This window comes from Dermacentor silvarum, chromosome 4 (genome assembly GCF_013339745.2).
Source record: "Dermacentor silvarum isolate Dsil-2018 chromosome 4, BIME_Dsil_1.4, whole genome shotgun sequence".
Lineage (NCBI taxonomy): Eukaryota > Metazoa > Arthropoda > Arachnida > Ixodida > Ixodidae > Dermacentor > Dermacentor silvarum.
In genome coordinates this window covers 137,496,949-137,518,815 of record NC_051157.2, presented here as the reverse complement: position 1 = coordinate 137,518,815, position 21,867 = coordinate 137,496,949, and the positions used below count along the sequence as shown (strand labels likewise).

At 49.9% G+C, this 21,867-nt stretch overlaps 1 protein-coding gene across 1 annotated transcript; it reads right to left on the bottom strand.

The window, feature by feature from the left end:
• Positions 1-7,223: 7,223 nt before the first annotated feature.
• LOC125944788 (uncharacterized) lies at positions 7,224-8,916 on the bottom strand. Its single transcript, XM_049666113.1, has one exon. The coding sequence runs from the start codon at positions 8,720-8,722 to the stop codon at positions 7,310-7,312; it is 1,413 nt and encodes a 470-aa protein (XP_049522070.1). The 5' UTR covers positions 8,723-8,916; the 3' UTR covers positions 7,224-7,309.
• Between the last annotated feature and the right edge of the window lie 12,951 nt (positions 8,917-21,867).

The following is a 21,867-nucleotide window of genomic DNA, read 5'->3' as shown; positions in this document are numbered from 1 at the left end:
CTCCAAGCGTCACTGACATACAGGTCATATTAGGACAGAAGGCACTGGCTGCAACTGCAACTGCCGCCCCCGCAGCAACTAGGAGTGTGATGCTGAAGACCGATAGCTTGATCTGGAGGAACACTATCACGAAACCTGCGAGTGAAAGGAGTCTGGTTAAAACAACGGCTTGAACTTTGGAACGGGGCGTGTTCCATGTTGCGCGGCAAGCAGTACATTAACATAGCAGGTTTTTCACGAGATGCATCCGAAATAACTTAAAAGGTTGAGATTAATAAATGATTTCCGCTGGATTACTCTTACCACAAATGCACGCATTTGGAACAAATTCGATGTAGTAATTACACGAGTGGTTAGGCAAATTGAATTAACGAACTTTGTAAGCATAATAGCCATGTGACTGGTTCCGGTGAATCACGAAGTGCGCAACCCAGCAGCTCATACCCGTTTGCACGAATGAAAAAAAAGTCGACGCTGCTAATTTTTACAGCGTAATGAATTCCGGACAATCTTACGCGCGCACAAAAAATTCTAATGATTACGATACTCCCTTACGTGAAATTTGAGCGCAGCTGTTTAGGTGATTTGAATTCGCGATTTATTGAGGCATAGAATTGGAAGGAGAAGGGCAGGGTTCTCTCGGTGGCGGCGCTAGGCCTGGACAGCACGTTTAGCAGTAGCGGCAGACGAAGCACATCCACCGGTTGTGTCGCTCATTGTTCAGAAAGATAGCGTGAACACGGGAACGCATAGCTCGCGCGTGGCGCATTCTCTAGCGGCGGCAGCGCAGGCGAAGTAGCGAATGCGCAGTGGGTCCGAAGCACACGCCAGCGTTTTGTTTGCGTATATGGTATCAGTGGACGCGCTTACCGCATGCCTTAGTCATCATCAACGTCATCGGCGACCGGGTGACGGCGCACTAGGCGTCATCCCATAGCGGGTCACTGCTATGGAGCACATATCGTGCGGCACTCCGCTTTCCTTCCCCTTTCGCCGTACTCTCCTCCTGACCTTTCCTCCTCATGCTTCTGCTGCACCTTCCTCCTCCACTTTCCTCCTCGCGCTCTCTTCGCTATCTCCGTCGTTCATCCTCCGCTGCGCTCCGCTTTCGTTCTGCTGGTTACGTCGATGCTGAGGCCGACGCTGAACGTAGGAACGGGCGCCTAAAGCCCACACCACACGTACACTTGCGGAAGCGTGCAAGGTCGCGTCCGCGCGCCCGCACATCCGCAGACGGTGGCTGCACGGATCATACGCGTCGTAAGCCGGCGTTTTCACGGTGAACAGCTCCTCTCTGTTCTCGCGTGCTTGGCCTGCCTCACGTTGGCACGCCTGGTTACGCAGGTACGGCGTAATACAATCAACGCTCAGTGAAGAAGATTTTTATTACGATAGCAATTATATGGACATTCCAAAGCAGATTTATGCTGTCAGCGTCGCCGTCGCCGTGAGGTTCTGTATGACTTCAACGGCGATGAAATTGTCGCCGCACGCCGTATATGCTGTATGTGCGTGTGCAGCGCCTCCTCTATCTTTCTGTGTCTGGGAAAAGGAGCGGAGAAGAAAGGGAACCGGGAGTCAGCCCTAGTACGGCTTTTCGCCGCCACGCGTCGCCGCCGGAGTAGGATCGATGGATGGCGTGAAAGCAAGATGAATCTCATCTACAAAGGCAAAGGAGATAAGGATAACACGAGCTCGTACAGGCCAGTTACAGTAACGTCGGTGATATACAGAATGGCAATGCAAGCCATAAAATTAGAACTGTCGAAGTGGGTGGAGGAAAACGATGTATTGGGGGAACTACAGAATGGGTTCAGGCCAGGCAGACGCTTAGAAGACAATATGTTTGTACTAACTCAGTGCATAGAGATTTCAGTAGCTCAGAAAAGACCTTTATGGATAGCATTTCTAGATATTAAAGGAGCTTATGACAACGTAGACAGGGAATTGTTGTGGGATATTCTTCAATACGAAGGCATAGATGATGATATCGTGGAGCTGCTAAAGGAGATATATCGAGACAACCAAGTATAAGTGGTATGGGAAGGCCGAAAAGGAAATGAAATGGTGGGAATTCACCAAGGATTGAAGCAAGGATGCCCTCTGTCACCATTGTTGTTCACGCTTTACGTCAAGGGTATAGAAAGACCACTGGAAAACAGCGAATTAGGTTTCGATTTATCCTACATGCGTAATGGACCAATGGTGCAACAGAAGGTCCCTGGACTGATGTACGCAGACGACATTGTGCTACTAGCGGACAATAAAAAAGATTTACAGATACTTGCGAATATCTGTGGGAACGCAGCGACAAATCTAGGGCTTAAGTTTAGCACAGAGAAATCAGGGATTATGATCTTTAATGAACACACGAGTAACTTCGTGGTGTCAATTCAACAGCAAGTAATACCCATAGTGAAGCAATATAAGTACCTCGGCGTACACATAAACGAAGGGAAGAATTACTCAAGCAACCACCAAGACAATCTGAAAATAAAGGGGAAGCGGAATGCAACAATAATGAAACACAGAACACTATGGGGCCACAATAAGTATGAGGTGGTGCGTGGAATCTGGAAAGGAGTAATGGTGCCAGCGCTAACATTCGCAAATGCCATTATATGCTTAAAATCGGATATATTGGCGGGTTTGGAAGTTAACCAAAGATCAGTAGGCCGGTTGGTTTTGGGAGCGCACGGTAATACGACATATGAGGCAGTGCATGGTGACATGGGTTGGGCCTCTTTTGAAGTCAGAGAAGCACAGAGCAAAATTAGTTTTGAAGAAAGGCTCAGGAACATGGATGAAAATAAATGGGCGGCTAAAGTGCACAAGTATCTCTACATGAAAAGCGTGGACACAGAGTGGAGGAAGAGGTCAAGGAAGTTGGCAACCAAGTACAGGATAATCAAAACTGTAAATAGACAACCAGGGGTCATCAGAAAGAAAGTGAGAGAAATAGAGACCGTGAATTGGATGCAAAGAATGGAAATAAAAAGGACAATGGAGATATACAAGAATGAGAAGAAAGAAATTAGAAGGGAAAATTTGTACGATAACACAAAGGGCAGTGCCTTGCTATTTGAGGCTTGAGCCGGTTGCCTAAGGACGAAAACATATTGGAACAAATATTCGGAACTAGATGAGACATGTGTATGCTGCAGTAAAGATCCAGAGACCACTCAGCACATCCTAATGGAATGCGACGGGATCCACCCAGCGAGAACCGTAGGTAACGTGCAACTCCCAGAAGCGCTTGGGTTTAAAGTGGAAGGAAACATGAACAGATCAGCCGTAGAGATCAGCAAGAGACGATTAGAGTACTGGTGGAAAAAAAGCAGGGAAAAGATGGATACGACCTGATCTCTTAAAATCATAGGCAGCGGTACAAGGTAAATTTTTGAAAAATAAAAATAATGAGAGGTATACAAAAATGCTAGATAAAGAACATGTATAGTATACCTGATTAAATCAAGCAGGCTAGGTGACTATTTGTCGCCGCCCCGTTTCAAAGGGGATGCCAATAAATCATCATCATCATCGTCATCATCATCATCATCGCTGTCGCGCCGCGTTGCTCATGGAAACGCTGGCCGTGGCTGTATTCGCAGCTCTTAAATGGTTGAGTTTTCGACTGTATTCGCGTTCTTTAAAGTACAATCAAAACTTTTGTAAACGGAAACTCTGAAGCACTTGTCGCTTTGGGCAACCAGCTCACTTTAGAGACGTGTCGTTCGCTGATATTGGTGTTCGATGCGCTCGCGCGTCGTCTGCTACGCCCATATGAGAGCGCGCGCCAGTTGAAACTAATGCGTAAAAATTGTTCTGTCACGGTTTATGTTCTCTTGTCTGATTTATTTTTGAAAGCAGTGTTTGCCAGCAGCTAATGCTGAAAGCTAGGGCGCTGAAGGGGACCCGGTGCGTGCTATCGTCTACCCGTGTAGCAGACTACACGCAAGCCCGGAGTACATGCGCTAAATAGCACGTAATGTCGTTAGACTGATTCCAAAGCGGTGCGTGATCCTGCGTTCCCTTCGTAAAGTTTTTGAGAATTACATTTGTTGCCACCGAAAGAAAGCCACAGCTGATGCCCGAAAATGGGGAGCTGTGCCATGTGATTCCATCATTCGATAACGTAAAGCAATTAAATCGGGATGGCACAAAAACAGCGCGTTCTGCCGCGCGCTTCCTTCAACACTGGACTATGTGAGCGAACAGATACTATTATTCAAATAACTTGAGCTAATGCGATAGCGTGAAAAGTGCACCCTGCTGTCAGTCATGTCAGTTATGTAACGTGAGGCTCTGCACAACCTGCATGCAGATATCACTGCGCAAATAGAGCGGTTCATGTTTTCAAGATCATTGCGTTGTCAGTCATTGTTTACATTCATTGGACCATTTCAACGGAGGAAATCAAAGCATTTATTGCGGAGCAAACTCCCACATGTCATAGAAGCGTATGACACTTTCACGTTTTCGCGTACTTTCGGGAAAGGTTTTTTTTTCCGAAATGCGTCGTGCATATTAGTAACATTGAGTGCATAGTTGCAGAGGTTCGATTTGCACAATGGTACACATTAGTAAGACATACTGAGGCATGCGGAACACGTGCTTGCAAAAGCCGGAAAAAAACAAATATACGCACAAACTCCTCCGGGAGATCTCTAAGTATACATAAGCATTAGGCCACTTGCTCATCTCCAGGCAGCCCGGTGTCATTATCAGTGTTATGACACTTGATCCGACCAGTACAAACGACAGCACTGCGGCGACGCGAACTGGTGCGGAAGGTGGTGTAAGGTGCATTGATAACGCAAGCAAAGTATTGCAGGTGGCTGCGCCATGTGCGCTGATGACGTTCGGATTATCATAAGCCGTTATCGCTGTTTAGCTCCATGTTTATCCGTATCAAATCGTTATGAACCGTGATCAATACCATAGAGTTTCTCACTATAACACCTAGAGGGTAAACTGGCGCCATCGTCTATGCGAGTTTCTTAAAGGGCTGCCGTGCCCTCATGGGAATGAAGGGATATGTGTCTGCGAGGCTTGTGTTGGCTGGTGTTGTACGAGGCTTCGTCTAAAACGTGGATATGGCTACACAAATAACGCCTTCTTAAAATAAAATCTACGTAAAAGGCTTTAATTCACCCATATTACATCTCTCAATAAAGTTTACTTACCTTCAATGCAGCATCAAGCGATGAAAAGCAAGAACAGACGACAAGTTGTTCTAAAGCGAGCGAGAATCTTGTCGTCTGCCCTTCAACTTTAGCGGCCAGCTGATATTGTTTACGTTTTATAGAATTGTGCATCTAATAGTATGTCCTCAAAATTAAACAAAACATGTTTTTGTGTAATAATAAAGCTAAACCAGTTTTTTACGTGCTGTTTTATCAGGAAATGAATCATTGTGACAGACGGAACGGTGCTAGCCAGGCGCGTCTTCAAGGCGTTCGGGCTCTCAAAGAACGATGCCAATCCGAATCCAAAATATACCGGCATTCCAATGCATACCACAGCGCAGCAGTGCCACACTTCCCTTTAGGTTTTATAGTGTGAAACTCTATGATCAAAACACTCCGGCGGCAGCATCGACAGATCAAACGTACTATGGCACCGTCGCGTGGGGCGTATCTTGAAAGCGATCTGTGAAACTGACAGGGAGTGCCGACTGCTGATAACTCCGCACGCTGTTTAGTGTTAAAAGCGATTATTTTTATCGTTTGTACCACATTTACTTATCTACGGAACAGTAATGATAATTGCTTGCTGCTGTGGGCTCTATCTTGAAAGCGATCGTCTTACGTACGCGAGGGACGGATGGATGCACGGACAGTTTTCTCGTTGGGTAAGCATAAAAAAGGCATTAATAATGAAAGAAAAGGAACACAAATGCAAATTTCGCACTCTCAGCGCGGCCGGACCGACTGCATGCGGAGCACGTACGTTTAAAAGCCTGAGAAAGAACACGAATGCAATCAAACGTATTCCTAGGCTTCGTAGTGCGCGCGGCCGCTCAGCGCCAGCTTCCTGTATTCTACATGCAAGCGCTGTTTCAAAACAGCGCTCGCATGTAGGCTCCCTATGTATTCTGCTCACACAGCGCCGCCACGCGGCAGCGGCGAAGCGGGCACCCGACGGCCTGAGGAGCGCATTCGCCCAGGCACTGAAAAAAATGTCACAGTTTCGCCCTAAGGGCGAAGCAATGAATGCGATAGCAACACAGCACTGTCATACGAAGTAAGGTCAGCGGCTTTGGTAGGAATATTAATTGTAGTAAACATGAGCTGATTAAGTAAGCAGGTGTGCGGCGGCGTAAGTAGACCGACATGAAGAGAGACTCGATGACCACGAGAAGGCGCGTGTGAAACGGTGCTGTTGATGAGAAGGGCTTCCCGTGGGCAGCGCGTGCGAAGGGACACACCTGTAGTGCTACACTGCCTATCCGGGCAGCATTGCATGTGTAGCGTGCGTTGGAAAATGTGGCCCGACTATTACTAACTGAATGAACAAGCGTGGTGTGAGCGCGCACAAATTAACATGAATAGATCACACTGAATGACTGCAGACAACGACTGTCAAAACGCTGGCAGCGAGCCCGTATGCCGCAGCGGGCGAAGGTACGTGCGGTCTATCGCTTCAACGGAAACTGAGCGGCGAATGCACGGCGCATAAAGGTCAGAGCCGTGTGGAGATAAGAGACGGTGCGGGCGAGCGACGAGCGCGGTTGTCGGCAGAGGAAAAGTGCGCCCCCTCCCTCCCCCCGCTCCCTCCGGCGCTGGCTTCCCGCTTCCTTAGTTAGCTCGGTGTCGTGGCCAGCAGCATCCGCGCGCCATTGGCGCTTTCGTTCCATTAGAAACACAAACATGTAACCAATAATTAATTGAGAAACGCTTCAATACAGCGTCGGGATTAACCCACTGATAAACACCGGGGCCGCACGTTTCAGCTTTGCTGGTTAACCATCTGTACGGAGTGCTTGGGCGGTGTTTTTTTTTTCAGCTCCAGAGGTTTGTGAGCTCTGCCATAGCCTCCTCTATAACTTTTCGTGCCCGCGCGTTGGCGCGGAATACACAGGCGGCGTCTGTCCCTCATAGTTCCGGTGCTTGCCGCCAGAAGCCGCCCCGATCCCACAATAACAGCAGACGACGTGGCCTATGTGCACGCTTGCGTTGGTGATCGTCTAGAAACGTCTTAATGGCATTAGATTATGCGTATACGCTAAAAAGTGTGCACACATAAAATTTTTAACACCAACACTGTATGCGGAATGCAATGCGAACTTTTTTATTTGATTTCGCGCTCATAGCTTGAGCACTTTTCGCGACAATGGTTTGGCATGCAAATCTTTCGCAAAGTCGTGTTTGTCAGTCACGCTCGTCGCGAAGTTCACAAAAAGTGGACGGAGAAACTTCATGAGCACGACGTCCAAGAGTTTTTCATGGTGGCCTGGGGCTGAGCACTTGAGTTGTTCACGTTTCTGGAGTACTTTCGCGGCGTTGTCAACGGCAGCCTTTAGTGGCTGGTTCATCTTTCTTGCTTTTGCGAGGAAAACTTCCACGTACTTCTTTAGCGAATGCAGTACCATTACAAGCTCAGCAGACGGATAGAGGAGTCCACCTCTGTCCTGGTGCCTAATTAAGGCATCCGATGGCGCAGAAGCGTTTGGTTTCGTTACTAGATTGAAGCATTCATCACAGAAAATGGTTTCGTGGATTGTTCTTGCGATATATCCACCAACCATTGCTAGTGCAGCAACATCTGGTGTTGGGAGCAACGTCTTCCCCCTGTCGAGATGCTCCTCGAGGGTCATGGTTGCCTCCGCTGGGAATGCTTCGCCGGCATTCTGCGCTGCTCCTGCCGGTCGCTGTAGGAGTGCTGATGAGCAGCAGCTGCTGTTGTCCGCAGTCATCACGTTGCTGCTGCTGGACGTGCAGGCTATGCCCGTCTTGAGTGCTTTTTCAATCCCGGACAAAGCTGCCCTCATGTCTGTCTGGTCGTTCGAGCCCGCCGATTTTCTCAACCACCCAAAGAAGGCCTCTATCGGGTCAGAGGACATCTTTCTAGTTAGAACGAAACGGAAGCGCATAACCTTGAGAAGGTACCGAACGCACTCCACGTTTGAGATGGTTGTGAACAGCAAGCCCTGGTACGTCTCTCTGGTAAGAAAATTCTTGGCCGGGCTCTGCCGCTTGATTTCGGCCAGGTAGTTTAGAAATTCAGTCTCAAGCCAACCTAGCCGTTCGTCCCTTTCACATTCGTACTGCTTGCAGTCAGGGTCATTTTGGTGTATATGTTGAGTACAGTTGCTTACGTCCATGAGGACGAACCAACGGTACATGGTGTCCATGAATACGACGGTGGAACCGAAGTGTGCGAAGCTTGCGTCACATGTGTGACCTGCCTGCTCTGTCAGGAGCTTCAGCGCCGCGGTCACAGGTGGCGAAAAGACTTGCACTGCCCTTCTGACGTTCATTTTTTCAATGTTAGTCGGATGTACGTGTTTTCTCGTTAAAAATCGCACTGGTTTGACAATACTGCGCTTTGCGTAGAGGTCTTTCAGGTACTGGGCGGTTATTTCCCCGTCCTTTCCGATATCGCGCGACAAAAACTGTGACCGTACGTTTTTAATTAAATGGCACTGATCGAAAGCGAGAAAAAGTTTGCGATCTTGATTTGTCGGATGTGGTACGCAGTGCTTGAGGTTACCCCACATAGCAGTTGGAACGCCTTCACGTTAATGCGATGGTTGTCGGTAACGATCCGCACGATTATAAAGCCTATACTCTCAACTTCCTTGAGTACGTTCATCATGATCTGGTGAAGGTTTTCACCGGTGCAGTTTCTCGTAAAAAAATAGGCAACGGGAATCTTATATCTCGTTGATAAGCCACTTAAAACGAAGCAAAGCAGCGAGTTTGCAAGAACTGGCTCTTCTGGCTTGCCTGGTAGTTTCTGCGGCAAGCAGTCGCCGTAGTCCACTTCGCCAACGAAGGCATCTCTCTGCTTCAGATACAGTAGGCGCTGCTTGACCCTCATTTCGTCTACAATGAGCGAGCACGTTTTTGACTGAGCATTCGTGTGTGAGGCAAGCTCAGCTGACAGCCTCTGCTTAATCAAGTCTGTGACGCCCACTTATTTGCGTGACGAACCCAGGAAGCGCTCCAGCGTGCTTCGGCAGGGTAGGCGGAGTAGCCCTGAGCTCCTTATGTGCTCGTACGCCCTCGCTGAGAGGTTGCGAAGGACCACTGCGTGACGGACTGTAATTTCAGACCACGTCGGCTTCATTTTCTGAAAATTTTTGACCTGCTCCAACAGTATCGAGGCAGCCAACTCATTTTCACTCGCTTGCTCGACAACCTGCAGAAACGCTGGGACATAGCAGTCTTCTTTAAGTTTCTGAAGTTCATTTTTATATTGGTCAACAGTTCTTTTCAGCCTTTCAATCTGCGCCCTCAGTTCGCGTTCCTTACGCCTCCACTTCCGTCTTTCGATGGTCGGCAATGAAATGTATGAGGCTACTTGCACTGCTCTATCCACCTGCGCCGTTCTCGGGACGAAGCGTTGGTCAGTGCTGCTGCTTGAGTTGGACACTTCTTCAACAAGTAGGGCGTCCGAAGTTACATTGTTAGTGCACGGCTGGTAACCCCGTAAGTCCGGAAACACATGTGGTGCGCCACCACCGACTGCTCTTTTTTTTTCGTGCTGGCTCGCCGGTTAATACAGCCGCAGCACGCTTCCTGAGGGCTGCATCGCTTCTTTCGGTTTGCTTGCGAGGCTGCAAATATGATGGATACTCTTGGAAGACGCTGGGCACAACGCCTTTCTTCAGTCTTCGCGTCGTGCAGCCTTCTTTAAAGTCGGACGGGACGAAGTGTCGGCTACAAACAGTGGAATAACAAGATGTGCTATTTGGGGTCCAGTTGTCTCTCGAGATTACCTTAAGCCACTTTTCGCGAAGTTCTTGGTCACTGGGAATTTCGTGGAACGATACTCCGGTTTCTTTCCGGCCGCTCCATGATTTGCAGCGCGGTACGCAGCAGTACGGCATTGTGCGGCGTTCGGGGCGCAACCAAACTTCTGAGCTTGGACAGCCGCCTTTTTTTCTTTTTCGGTAGTGCTGCAGAAAACAAAAATACCACGTTTAGGCATGATGCCTTGAAACAAGCTAATTTTCTTTACGATGTAACACATTTAACAAAGAACTTACCCGAGTCGACCAAAAGTTGGAAGAAAGCGCACACAGGCACGGCTGTCTCAGTGAGTGCTGCAGTTAGCAAAGCACTTTGGGGACACGCACCAGACTAGAAAGAACATCAACGGGCAAGCAGAGTTTTAGAACAAGCACGGTAAACTAATTTTGCACGCGGCGGGAAAACCGCAGCGTAGCGGTGTGCACCTGCTGTTGCAGCGAACGCCGAGTGAGCTATTATGGGACGCGAGCGCCCCTAGGGGAACGCCGAGGCGTTCAGGGGACGGCGGTGAGGGACCGACCGCGCAGGCACAAAAGTTATAGAGGAGGCTATGGCTCTGCGGCGAGGGTTTATCGGCGCCTCGAGAGATGGCGTCACGCTGCGTGACCAAGCCGGCACCGTCCGGCGCGCCGCGGACACTGACGTAAGGCCGCACATTTGCAGCCGACCACATGTGTCGCCCGAATTGCACAGGGGGGGGGGGGGGGGGGGGGGGGGATAGGTAGGGGAGGGCGTTGAACGCCTGCAGCAAGTGTGTATGGCACGGCCGCGCGCAGTCATGCGGTCTTTATCTTGAAATCGATCTGCTTTGGTGGCACAGTTTTGGTGGGCCGATGGCTGGAAGCTTTGCGTGTGCCGTGCTCTAGCCGCTTAGTTTGCGTTGAAGCGAGAGACAGCACGAAGGTTACTTCGCTCGCTGCTCCTGCGCCAGCGTTTTGACAGCGAATGTCCGCGCTCAAAGAGGGGGATGTGTTCAAGTTTGCACGTGCGCGCTCGCACCATGCGTGTTAATTGAGTTAGTAAGCGAATGTTTACAAATTTATACGATGATAAACCTAGGCCGATAAATTTAATATCTTACTTCGTATAGCTGTCCACTAATGTGCTATCGCAATCGATGCTTTGGCTCAATCACGAAGCATAAATCAAATCACACAGGATAATTTTTTTTGAACGTTGCGATAACTGAATTTGTCTAAGCTCCATTTCTCTGACAGGGACGGAGAGGGTACTGACGCAAGCATCTCTTTGAAGTAAAATTTTCTTGCTTCGATTATCCCGCATGGGACATGGCCTAACTTTCACAATTCTGCTCTGTGAACCTGTGAACCTCTGAAAGTCTGTGAACCTTGAGTTGCATCCACATGCGCTACGGTGGGCAGAAAGCTGTCCTTCTTTTGTGCGGTTTACATTGCACGTATTTTGTTTCAGTTTGTCATTTAAGCATCTACCAGTCTAGTTGATGTATTATCTTCCACAGGACAGAGCAATGTCCAAGACTACGCTCCTTAGCATATATCTAAATTTATTTCGGTATTTCATTAGAAACCTTCGCTTAGGATAAATATTGGGGTGGTCATTCTGCAAAGATTTCCTGTTTTGTTTCCAGAGCTGAAAAATAATAACAACTTTGGCGTTGACACGCTGTGCAACCTTTTTCCTACGCGCCGCGGTGGCTTTGCGGGCATGGTGTTTCGCTGCTAAGCATAAGGTCGCGGGATCAAATGCCGGCCGCTGCGGGCGCATGTCGATGGGCGTGAATTGCAAAAAAAAGCACATGTCCCGTGCTTTGGGGCAACGTTAAAGATTCCCGTGGATAAAGTTATTCCGGAGTCCCCCACTACGGCGTGCCTCATAATCAAATCGTGGTTTTGACACGTAAAACCCCAGAATTTATTCATTCAGAACCGTTATCCGGGCACTCAAACGAGAACATCCGCGCATCCTTGCGAGAACGGAATGAGATCATCCGGGCAACCAGTCAAAAATTAAGGAATGCGGTCTCTGACCCCTAAGCCTTTGCACAGGACCGCATTAGATACGCTAGATTGTTCGCAAACAAGATATATATAATATCGCTTCCGATTTTTTCCTAATGTTTGTTCACAAAATCACTCTAGCTGTAAATTCTAGTACGCTGAAGTTTTATTTCTCATTTCCAATTGCGATCTTCAAAAATCAGATAGAGAGGTTGCCTGTGCTCTTTTAAACGCCAGCGGTCCGTGAGTCATGAGCACTCCGCGACAAGTAGAAAAAAGCACCAGCCCTTCCCCGGTCGAGAAAAGGGGGGTAAGCGAAGCTTGTCGCGTGTGTATCTGATCGACCTTCGTGATTTTCTTTTTTTCTCTCTCTTTATTTCTCTCTTTATCTCTCCTTTTCTCTCTCTCTCTTTGTCTCTCTCTCTCTCTCTATTATGTATCTCTCTTTATCTATTTCTTTCTTTCACTTGCTCTATATATAAAGCTTTCTCCCTCTCTCTTTCTTTTTCTTTCGCTCTTTCTTTTTTCTTTTTCTTCCTTTCTATTTTTCTCTCTTTCTTTCTCTCGCTCTCTCTTGCTATTTCTTTCTCTCTCGCTCTTTCTTTTTTGTCCCTTGTATGTGCCATTGAGCTTGGACCCTTTCTGCACTATCGCCAGGATCGGCTCACTTTTCACCCGTCTTAGGGACTCGAGTTCTCAATCTCCTTCCCATGACAATTTGTGCAGTGCTAAAGCCACTCGCCCCGGGTGTGTCCCTATAGCTGAGGAGGGCCAGGTGAGGATCTTTCGCGTTACAGAGAAGATCTTTCACAGTGGGGATCATCCTTTCTGCCTCCCTATTAGACAGGATAATAGGGGGTGATGTGGTCGAAGCCATAGGAGGCAGCAAATGCGGCGAATTTACGTGAGGAGAAGGGTGGACGATTGTCCCTCCTTACTTTTTGCGGTATGCCGTGTCGCGCAAACAGGCTCTTCAGCACATCAATGACCACTTGAACTGTTGTACCTTTAGCGTACCCACTTCCGGAAACCGGACATAATAGTCTACTGCTATTAAGAAGGCTTCGCCGTTAAGGTGAAACAAGTCCAGGCCCATATGTTCCCGGGGACGGCCAGGGAGGTTGGTAGGGAGAAGCGGTTCGGCTGTATTCACTCGCGTAAGGACGCATTTTTCACAACTGGCGATGAGTGAGGTGATCTCAGCGGCAATGCCCAGTCACCATACAGATTCACGAACGAGGGCCTTTGTGCGACTTATGCCTTGATGTCCTTCGTGCAGAAGCATCAAGACAGCTGGCCTCAGTTACCAAGGGATAATGAGGCGAGTGCCCTTGAGAAGAAGACCATCACAAACGGAAAGCTCCACCTTCACTGATACATACTTTGATACGTGAGGAGGCTCCTTTGACTTGTTTGGCCAGCCGTTCTGGCAGAACGAAATCAGCACGCTGCATTCTCAATCACAGCTTTCGGCTTTCCTGATATCCTTTATGTTCACAGGCAGCACATCTGGAGCGGAAGCCACGACTTCTGTATCGAAAAGTTCCACACTGTCCACTGGATGCACCTTTGGAGGGGTGCTAGCAAATGCATCAGCTGTAGTCAACAATTCACGCAGTGGGATTGGTATCCGCCTAGGAGCACTGAGTGAGAATGGTACAGCGTCTTGATTTAAGCGAATTGTGTACTCATATCGGAGTGTGCCGAGGCCACGGAACAGTTCGGCATGAAGCATTAGTTCAGGAGTGTTCACAACACCGAGGAATTTGACGACCTCAAGGGCCTGTATAGCTGGTAGACCCAGTAGAAGTACAGAAAGGGATTCAATGACGTAGAGACGCTGAGAGCTTGCGCTTTCCTTGCCAAAAAAGGTTTGCTAGATACGAGCGCCGCACACGGAGAGGTTGTCCTCCGGGCCCTGTCAAGACTGCATCAACTTTGTCGAGTTCGGCCGGGACTCCAGGTAAGTCACTTGGAACTGCGGAAATCTCACCTCCTGAGTCAACCTTGAGTTTAGTTGTGTAATTGTCGACTGTGACATCCACGAACATTGCTTTGGCAGATGGGTCCAGAACGTGCAACTCGATGGCACTGAGTTTGGCGTGCTTCGACTTTCTGGAGCAACAAACTTCAGCAAAATGGCCTTTCTTGTCGCAAACATTGCAGACCGAGTTCCGTGCTGGGCACTCTGAGCGTCCTTGAAACCCGCGACCGCAGTAGGGACAAAGCGCAGCTTCACGGTGGCAGCGTTCCGTCTTCGCGTCCATTGAGCGAGCTGTACTGGCGTTCACACGGTCTCGCGAAGGAAATTTTCGAGCTTTTGCGGCATCAACGTTGGCCTGGGCTTGCGAAGTAGCCTGCGGGAGCAAGCGTTCCTTATCAGCATCCTCGGACTGACGAGCTTGTGTCCAAGCTTCTTTGAGAGTGAGCTTTGGGGAACGGCACAGTTGGTCTGAGAGACGCGTATCGCGCAAGCCGACAACGAACCTGTCCCGAACCAAGCGTTCTTCCACTGCCGATGACGGGTAGTTGCATCGTTTTACTAACTTGCAGAGTTCGGCGTAAAACCTGTCGACGCTCTCGCCAGGTTGTTGGACACGCTTATAAAAGCGGGACGACTCGTAGAGTTCATTCGCAGGATGCACGAAGTGCTCGTTGAAGCGTTTGACATCAGCGTCGTAGGACGCTAACGCGTCTGCATCGAGTGAAAAAAAAAAGTGTCCAGGAGCGGTCGAGCATCCGGGCCCATGCAGTAAAACAGCGTACGTATTTGAACCGCTTGAGAGGCTTTCTGTAGTCCGGAGGCAGCGGCATAATCTTCGAAGCGAGACTTCCATGAGGGCCAGCTTACAGGGTTCAACAAGACAAGCACGTTCAGTGTCTGAAGAGCGAGGCCTAGCCACTGCGTCAATTGGGCGCTTTCTTCGAGGGGCATGCTGCCGTTGACGTCTGTTCAGAGACCGAAGTTTTTAAATAAGGATCCCACTTCTGACACCATGTGGCGTGGCGTTCCTGTCAGGCCGTGCTGGCAGGCCACGACGGAGCGGAGCATGTGAGACGACAACGACACTCCTTCAAAACCAAACGGCAAGTGTTTTATTTAGCACGCTCCACCTTGCTCATGCCCAGAGGTCACCACTGGTCAGCCGATATCTGGCGACCACTACTCAAAAGACGCCATATGACAGTCATTTCATGCTTACATCTACTCTTGATTACGGGAGAACCAGCATTTTACAGCGAAGCTGTTAAGGGCTAGGTTCCAGGACATCGCGTCCGTCTAGTAGACCGACCGGCGCGTACAATTTGGGCTCCATGTCCATGGTGGTTTCCCGCCAGTTGTGCTTTAATACAGGTGCCAAACGGACGATGGTTAACCCATTGTTATACACCGCGCCACCGCCGATGCCTCTTTCAAAAGTGTCGCTTTACTCGGCGGCAGCACTTCCAACCAATCGTTGTGCCCCTTTGTCTCGCGACGTAGACATCGCGCTGTTATCAGCAGTTGCCATTTGGAGTCGCTATTGCACGAACGCTCGTTTAACCGCATCTTCCAGGATCCTGACGTCAGGATTCTGACGATGCTGGAAATTGTGCCGCGGCTATGAACCCTGTGGCTCATACGCTAGTCTATGACGATGAGGTGGACTTGGCGCAGCAAAAGCGCTTCTTCTCCATCGCGCCGGGCGAAAAACAAGACGCTGGTGTCCTTGCTCTTTGACGAACATGCCGAATCAGTGATCTTGATCTGTGGTCGCTCAGAACGCCCAATGTAGTCAATAACGATAATACACAAATTCCCTATATCAATATTCACTATATATAGCAAGCCCACCATAGTCACAGCATCGCTGGCTTCCATCTTCACAGTAGTGGAAGGGCTTCGAACTTTTTAACACGAAAGTGTTTTATTCCGGGGTCCACCAAGACTTCACTGACGTATTTCCGTCACGGAAATACGTCATAGAACATAATACAAAGAAAGAAACCAGAAGAAAAAGTTCCACAAACATGCAAAATTTGGAAATCGAACCCACGACCTCTCGGTCCGCGACGATAGCTCGCCGAGCGTTTAACCCATTGCGCCACAAACGCATTTGCAGTGAGCTACACAGACGCGCCTTATATATCTAACACTCCTCCGTGTACCCGCGCTCTTGCTCGGGGCGGTGCCGCCGCCTACGAGCAGAAAAGAGAAGTACTGCATTATGACACTAACGCGCACCGACAGTGAACGCTTCGGTGGTCTCAGCAACTACGACGCCTCGATGCCAGCATTCGAAGGGACGCTGGCATCAAGAAGCACTACCAACGCCACCTAGGTGGCGTTGGGTGGCGTTGGTAGTGGCGTTCACCGTACTCAGCACAGCGGAGCGTGGCCTCCGCAATTAGCTCTGAAAATGTTTCTGAAGTTGATCGCGGAGGCTGCAATTACGACGCGCTGTACGCGCTGATTTGACTCGCTGACGATTCAGTTACGTGCTTTGTCTTGCGCGTTGTATTAGTGTGTCAGTTACGTGCTTCGTCTTTCGCGTTGTGCTAGCGTGTGCAGCGTAGTGCAGCTTCCATATGCACGACGGTTGCTCATGGTCATCGACGTTGGTAGTCGTGATGGAGGAGACGTGCCACCAGGCGTCAGCGTGGGTGCATCAACGCCTAAGCGCGCTTTAGCCACAAAACACCAATAGACATTATATATCAATGTGCAATAAACATTACACTACTTCTGTGAAGACACGTTTCACTTTCGTGTTCTATACCGATTCCTATATAAGAGGGATCAACCACATTTTTCCTTTTTTCCCTCTTCTGTAGCGTCGGCGCAGTGACTGAGAGCGAAAACCACCGACTGCTATTTTGTGGGACCGGTGTTTGAATTCTCTCGGTGCACTGGCCATTTTAGTGCGAAGCATTTTTCGGCTTATCTCAGGCACTTTGCGGTAGGTAGGCAGATAAGTAGGTTTCTGTCTCGCATAGCCACGGGCCTCTTCAATAAAGAATACTTCAGGTGTCCGATGGTGCAATTAAACTTCGGCCTGATGCATAGATTCAACAATGGTACCAAGGTCAGGCCGGGTGATGGGCAAGGCGGATTGCGGCTTCAACGCTTTCTTTTTCGCTCGGCATGGCGCTGCGATCGCCGAGGAGTGCAGACGTGCAATCGTCGGCTCCGTGTTCATGAAATGATTTTGCAGCATTTTCTTGCGTCTTGTGACGTAGTTTTTACACTAATTGATCGGTGGTGCTACCAGGACTCTGTGGACACCTCATTTTCAGGCGGGACATACCATTTTCCTGTGCTACGAACATTTTTGTGGATCGAGCACGTCGCCGCCGCGCTTGCACCGGGCTCCCAGGTGCACCGGCTGCCTGCCGGCTACGTGGCGCGCGATCGCGTGAGTTCCATATCGCCGATCGAGTTCAATGTCCCATCAACAAGCATGGATCTCGAAGTGACCGCCGAGATCGAACAACTCGCCTTCGCCAACCAGCGAAGCTGAGTTTCGAGGAGTTTTTGCGGAACCCGCTTCTATCGTAATTGCGCGATTTTTTGTTGGGAACAGCTTTCGAGACTGCCTTAAGCTGTTCCGCCACAAATACCTTGTGTTTCTCGAAGTCATTCGTGCATAGTTGCCAAAATTCCGTTACATTTTGGTTTACTAATGTCATCATTTCCTGTATGAATATTTTCAGGTTTTCCGCGATCATTGTTTGGATCTGCGTTGCCGTTATCTGTGCGTTATTTGAGATTTGAGTTGTCGGAGACTGCGCGGAGACGGAGGCTATATCTGCCGCCGCCTTCGTTTTGGCTATTTCTTTAGGCTGACGCGGCGTTTCCAGCTGTTGTATTGTGCTATTTAGGCGTGCCTCTAACTCTGACATTTGTTTCTCAAGTGATTTTCGTTTGCGTTCTTCTCCTGAGAGCTGTTCTCTTAGTCGCGCGTTTTCCTTTTCCAATTTCAGAATGCTGTCACGAGTGGCGATCCTGTGGTCGGTGCTTGGACGAAGACGATTGCGTGGCTTTCTGGTGTGCACGCGCTCTCCTGAACCATTGCTCTAGCGTTGCGCGCCTTACCTTGTAAATATATCCATTGTATATATAATCTTCCCGTAACATCTTTGGTGGAGGTGCGAGGTCAGCTCGCTACAACACCGGGAACTGGATCTTCGCCGCGGACAGCGCGTTGGTGCCACCACAATGACCGACCAAGTGACCCAGTGTGAGCAAGACCCGTCACTGGTCATTCTCTTGCACCCTCGTGATCCCGGGACTTTTAACGGCACAAGCGGCGTGGACGTCCATGAATGGCTGGCAATGTATGAGCGCGTCAGCCGCACTAACAAGAGGGACCCGACAAAAATGTTGGTGAATGTCATCTTCTATTTGCGGGGCACTGCGCGACTCTGGTTCGAGACGCATGAGGCAGATCTGACAAGTTGGGACGTCTGTAAGCAGAATTTACGCGATCTATTTGGGAGACCTATCGGACGACAACCAGCGGCCAAGCAGGAACTCGCAATTCCTGCTCAGACGTCCACAGAGCCGTACATCTCGTATATTCAAAACGTGTTGTCTCTGTGCCACAAGGTCGACAAGCACATGCCTGAAGCGGACAAAGTGGGACACGTACTGAGAGGCATAGCGGATGACGCATTCAATCTGCTACTGTGTGAGAAGTGCTCTACAGTGGTGTCGGTCATCGCTGAATGTCGTCGTTTTGAGCAGGTCAAAAGTCAACGTATCACTCACCACTTCGACCGACTTCCCAATACGGCTGCCACGTCCTCATGCGAAGGTTTAGCCACGTTTCGGCAAGCGCAAGCTCCAGAAAACGTCACCAGGATCGTCCGTCGAGAACTCGAGGCCATGGCACTCGTTACCCCTCATGACGGTATGCAAAGCAACAACCTGGCTACAATTTCGCTAATTCAGACCGTGGTTCGCCAAGACATCGCGAATATGGGCATTTTACCCACCTTTGATAACGGTAATGCTGCTACCAACCCGGTCTCCCCTGTCGTCGCTGCTGCAAGACCGAACACGACCTTCAGGCCATGTTATCGAAATCCAGCCGCTTTTCGCACACCTGATGACCAGCCCATCTGCTTCACATGCTCTAGGATTGGACACATCGCCCGCCATTGCCGCAGCCGCTGGCCCACGTCCTATCAACCAAACCCTTACAGTCGCCCTGACCGTGCACCATATGCTCCATCGTTCCGTTCTGAGGCCTCAAGTGCTGAATGTCTTCCTAGGGAAAACCGGATCAGCCGCTCACCATCGCCCCAGAGCTGTCAGTCCCACTCGCCCCAACCTCGCCGCTCTCGGTCTCTCTTTGACCGCCTCTCGGAAAACTAACCAGTGCAGCCCCCGGAGGTGACGCTGCATTTACGACCCGCCCTGAAAATCCTGTGATTGTCCCTCATACCCGATGCAACCTTCTTGAAGTTATGGTTGATGGTGTGGCAGTTACAGCTCTTGTTTGCACAAATTACAGCTCTCTTGCACAAAGTTCTGTAATGAGCTCGAGCCTCCCGCGCCGCCTCCAGAAAGTCCTGACGCTCGCGGCGTCACCTACCGTCCGAGTAGCCGATGGGAGTACACCTGCCTTGCTTGGAATGTGCACTGCACGCATCATCATTTCTGGTCGCCACAAATCTGTTCTTTTTGCTGTTCTAGAACAGTGCCCCCATGACCTCATCCTTCGAATCGACTTTCTGTCCACACACGCTGCCCTTATCGACTCCTCCGCGGGAATTCTCCGGCTAGAACTTCCTTTGTGCTCCGACAATGTCGATGCCGGCCCACCCCGCCTACGCTCCGTCGAGTTTCTTTGACTGCCTCCGCAAGCCGCAATATACGTCCAGCTTTCAGCCTTTCCATACCTACCCGACGGCGACTACGTTTCCTGACCTATTCCTGAGGTCGCCATGACACGCAACTTCGCGCTTCCCTATACGCTCCACAATACGTTTATCGTTTTCACCAGTATTGTGTTTTGGAATAGTGGAAGAAACAACTCTCGCCTAGCTCACCTGCTGTTTTTTAGGCAGTGGCGAATTCGAGCGCTGCGAAACCGCGCTTGGCGGCAATCAGTTTGTTCGGGCACCGACGCGTCGCGTGCCCCGCCGCCCTGCACACGGCGCACTTCACTTCACATTCATGTCCTTGTGGGGGTAGACTTTCGAGTCCGCAGCCACGGCATATGTTCTTGGGGTTCGGACACACGTCCGAGCGGTGTCCCTCTTGCATGCACTCTTGTTGGAAGTTTCTCAAACACCTCCTCGATAGTCAAGCCCACCCACTCTTCCCAACAAGATCGCCTTACTAAACTTCTGTATACAGAAACGAAGAAACCCGGCCGCGCCCACGCCTTAGACCACTTTACTAAAACAGTATCTCCCCGTGGGCCCAGTGCACCCTCACGGCTCCTACACCGGGGCCCACAACCCCCCACTGGATGATGACTTTAGTGTCGCTGAGATCCAGGCCGCCCTACACAAATTAAACAGCCGCTCTGCCCCTGGCCCCGACGGGGTCACTAACAAAGCCAACCGTAACTTGGATGACGTCTCCGTCACTCACCTTACAGATTATATCAACGACTGCTGGCGTAATGGTGCTATTCCCCTGGCCTTTTAAACTAGCAAAGTTCATCCTTATTCCCAAACATGGCCAACCCTCTAGCCTCGATCACCTTCGCCCCATCTCACTAACCTCATGTGTGGGAAAGGTTATGGAGCATGCCTTCCTCACCCGAATTAACACCCATCTGGAAGACACTGCAGCGTATCCTCACTCGGTCATTGGCTTCCGGGCTCACCTGTCGACCCAAGACGCCATGCTACAACTTAGGCATCATATACTTGAAGGTAGAACCCGTACTATAAAGCGATACTCGTCCTCGACCTCGAAAAGGCCTTTGACAGCATAGCTCATTACAAAATTCTCAACCGCATCTCACACCTTATCCTCGGTGTGCGCACCTATAATTACGTCAGAGACTTTCTCTCTAATTGCACGGCCTTCCTCTCGGTGGCGGATCTCTTCTCCGACGCCCAGACTCTGGGCAGCGCGGGAACGCTCCAGGGCTCCGTTATCTCCCCAATGCTCTGTAATCTCGTCATGATCGATCTTGCCAAGGAGTTGCAGCAAATAGACGGTGTCACCCACACCATCTACGCTGACTATATCACCATATGGGCCCACCAAGGCAGTGACGGCCAAATAAAAACGGCACTGCAATCCGCCATTGAAACAATAGAGACCTATCTCCAAGGCACGGGCTTCGCTGCTCCTCTGCGAAGTCAGAATTCCTCCTCTACAGGCCTACTCTCCGTGGCCATCGTCGGAAACATTCCACCACTAAACGCCAATACGAAGACATCGCGCTTCACCTCACGGATCCCAGCCCCATACCCCTCGTCACCAATATCCGTGTGCTCGGCATGCTCATAGAGGTGAACGGAGCGAATGGCATGGCCCTCGCCAAAATCCAGGTTAATGGATCTAACACCATGAGACTTTTGAAGCTGGTCTCCAACCACCGTGGGGGTATGAAAGAGGAGAATCTCCTCCGTTTAATCCAGTCATTCGTAATTTGCCACATCACCTATGTTGCTGCGTTTCTAAACTGGTACAAGGCTGAACAAAATGAACTCAACATACTCCTATGCGGTATCTATAAACAAGCCCTCGGCCTTCCCGGTTACACCAGCACTGACCTCCTCCTTCAACTAGGCGTCCGTAACACACTGGACGAGCTCATCGAAGCCTAACACCGCTCTCAGTTGGAGAGACTCACTCTCACAGCGATGGGATGCCACATCCTCACCTCGCTCGGTATCACTTATCACTATCAACACGGCCATAAACACCAGATCCACTCTTCCATACGAGCCTGGAT

Bases quoted from the DNA above. Each gene is read 5' to 3' on its own strand.
- LOC125944788 (XM_049666113.1), bottom strand. From the start codon at position 8,722: ATGTGGGGTAACCTCAAGCACTGCGTACCACATCCGACAAATCAAGAT.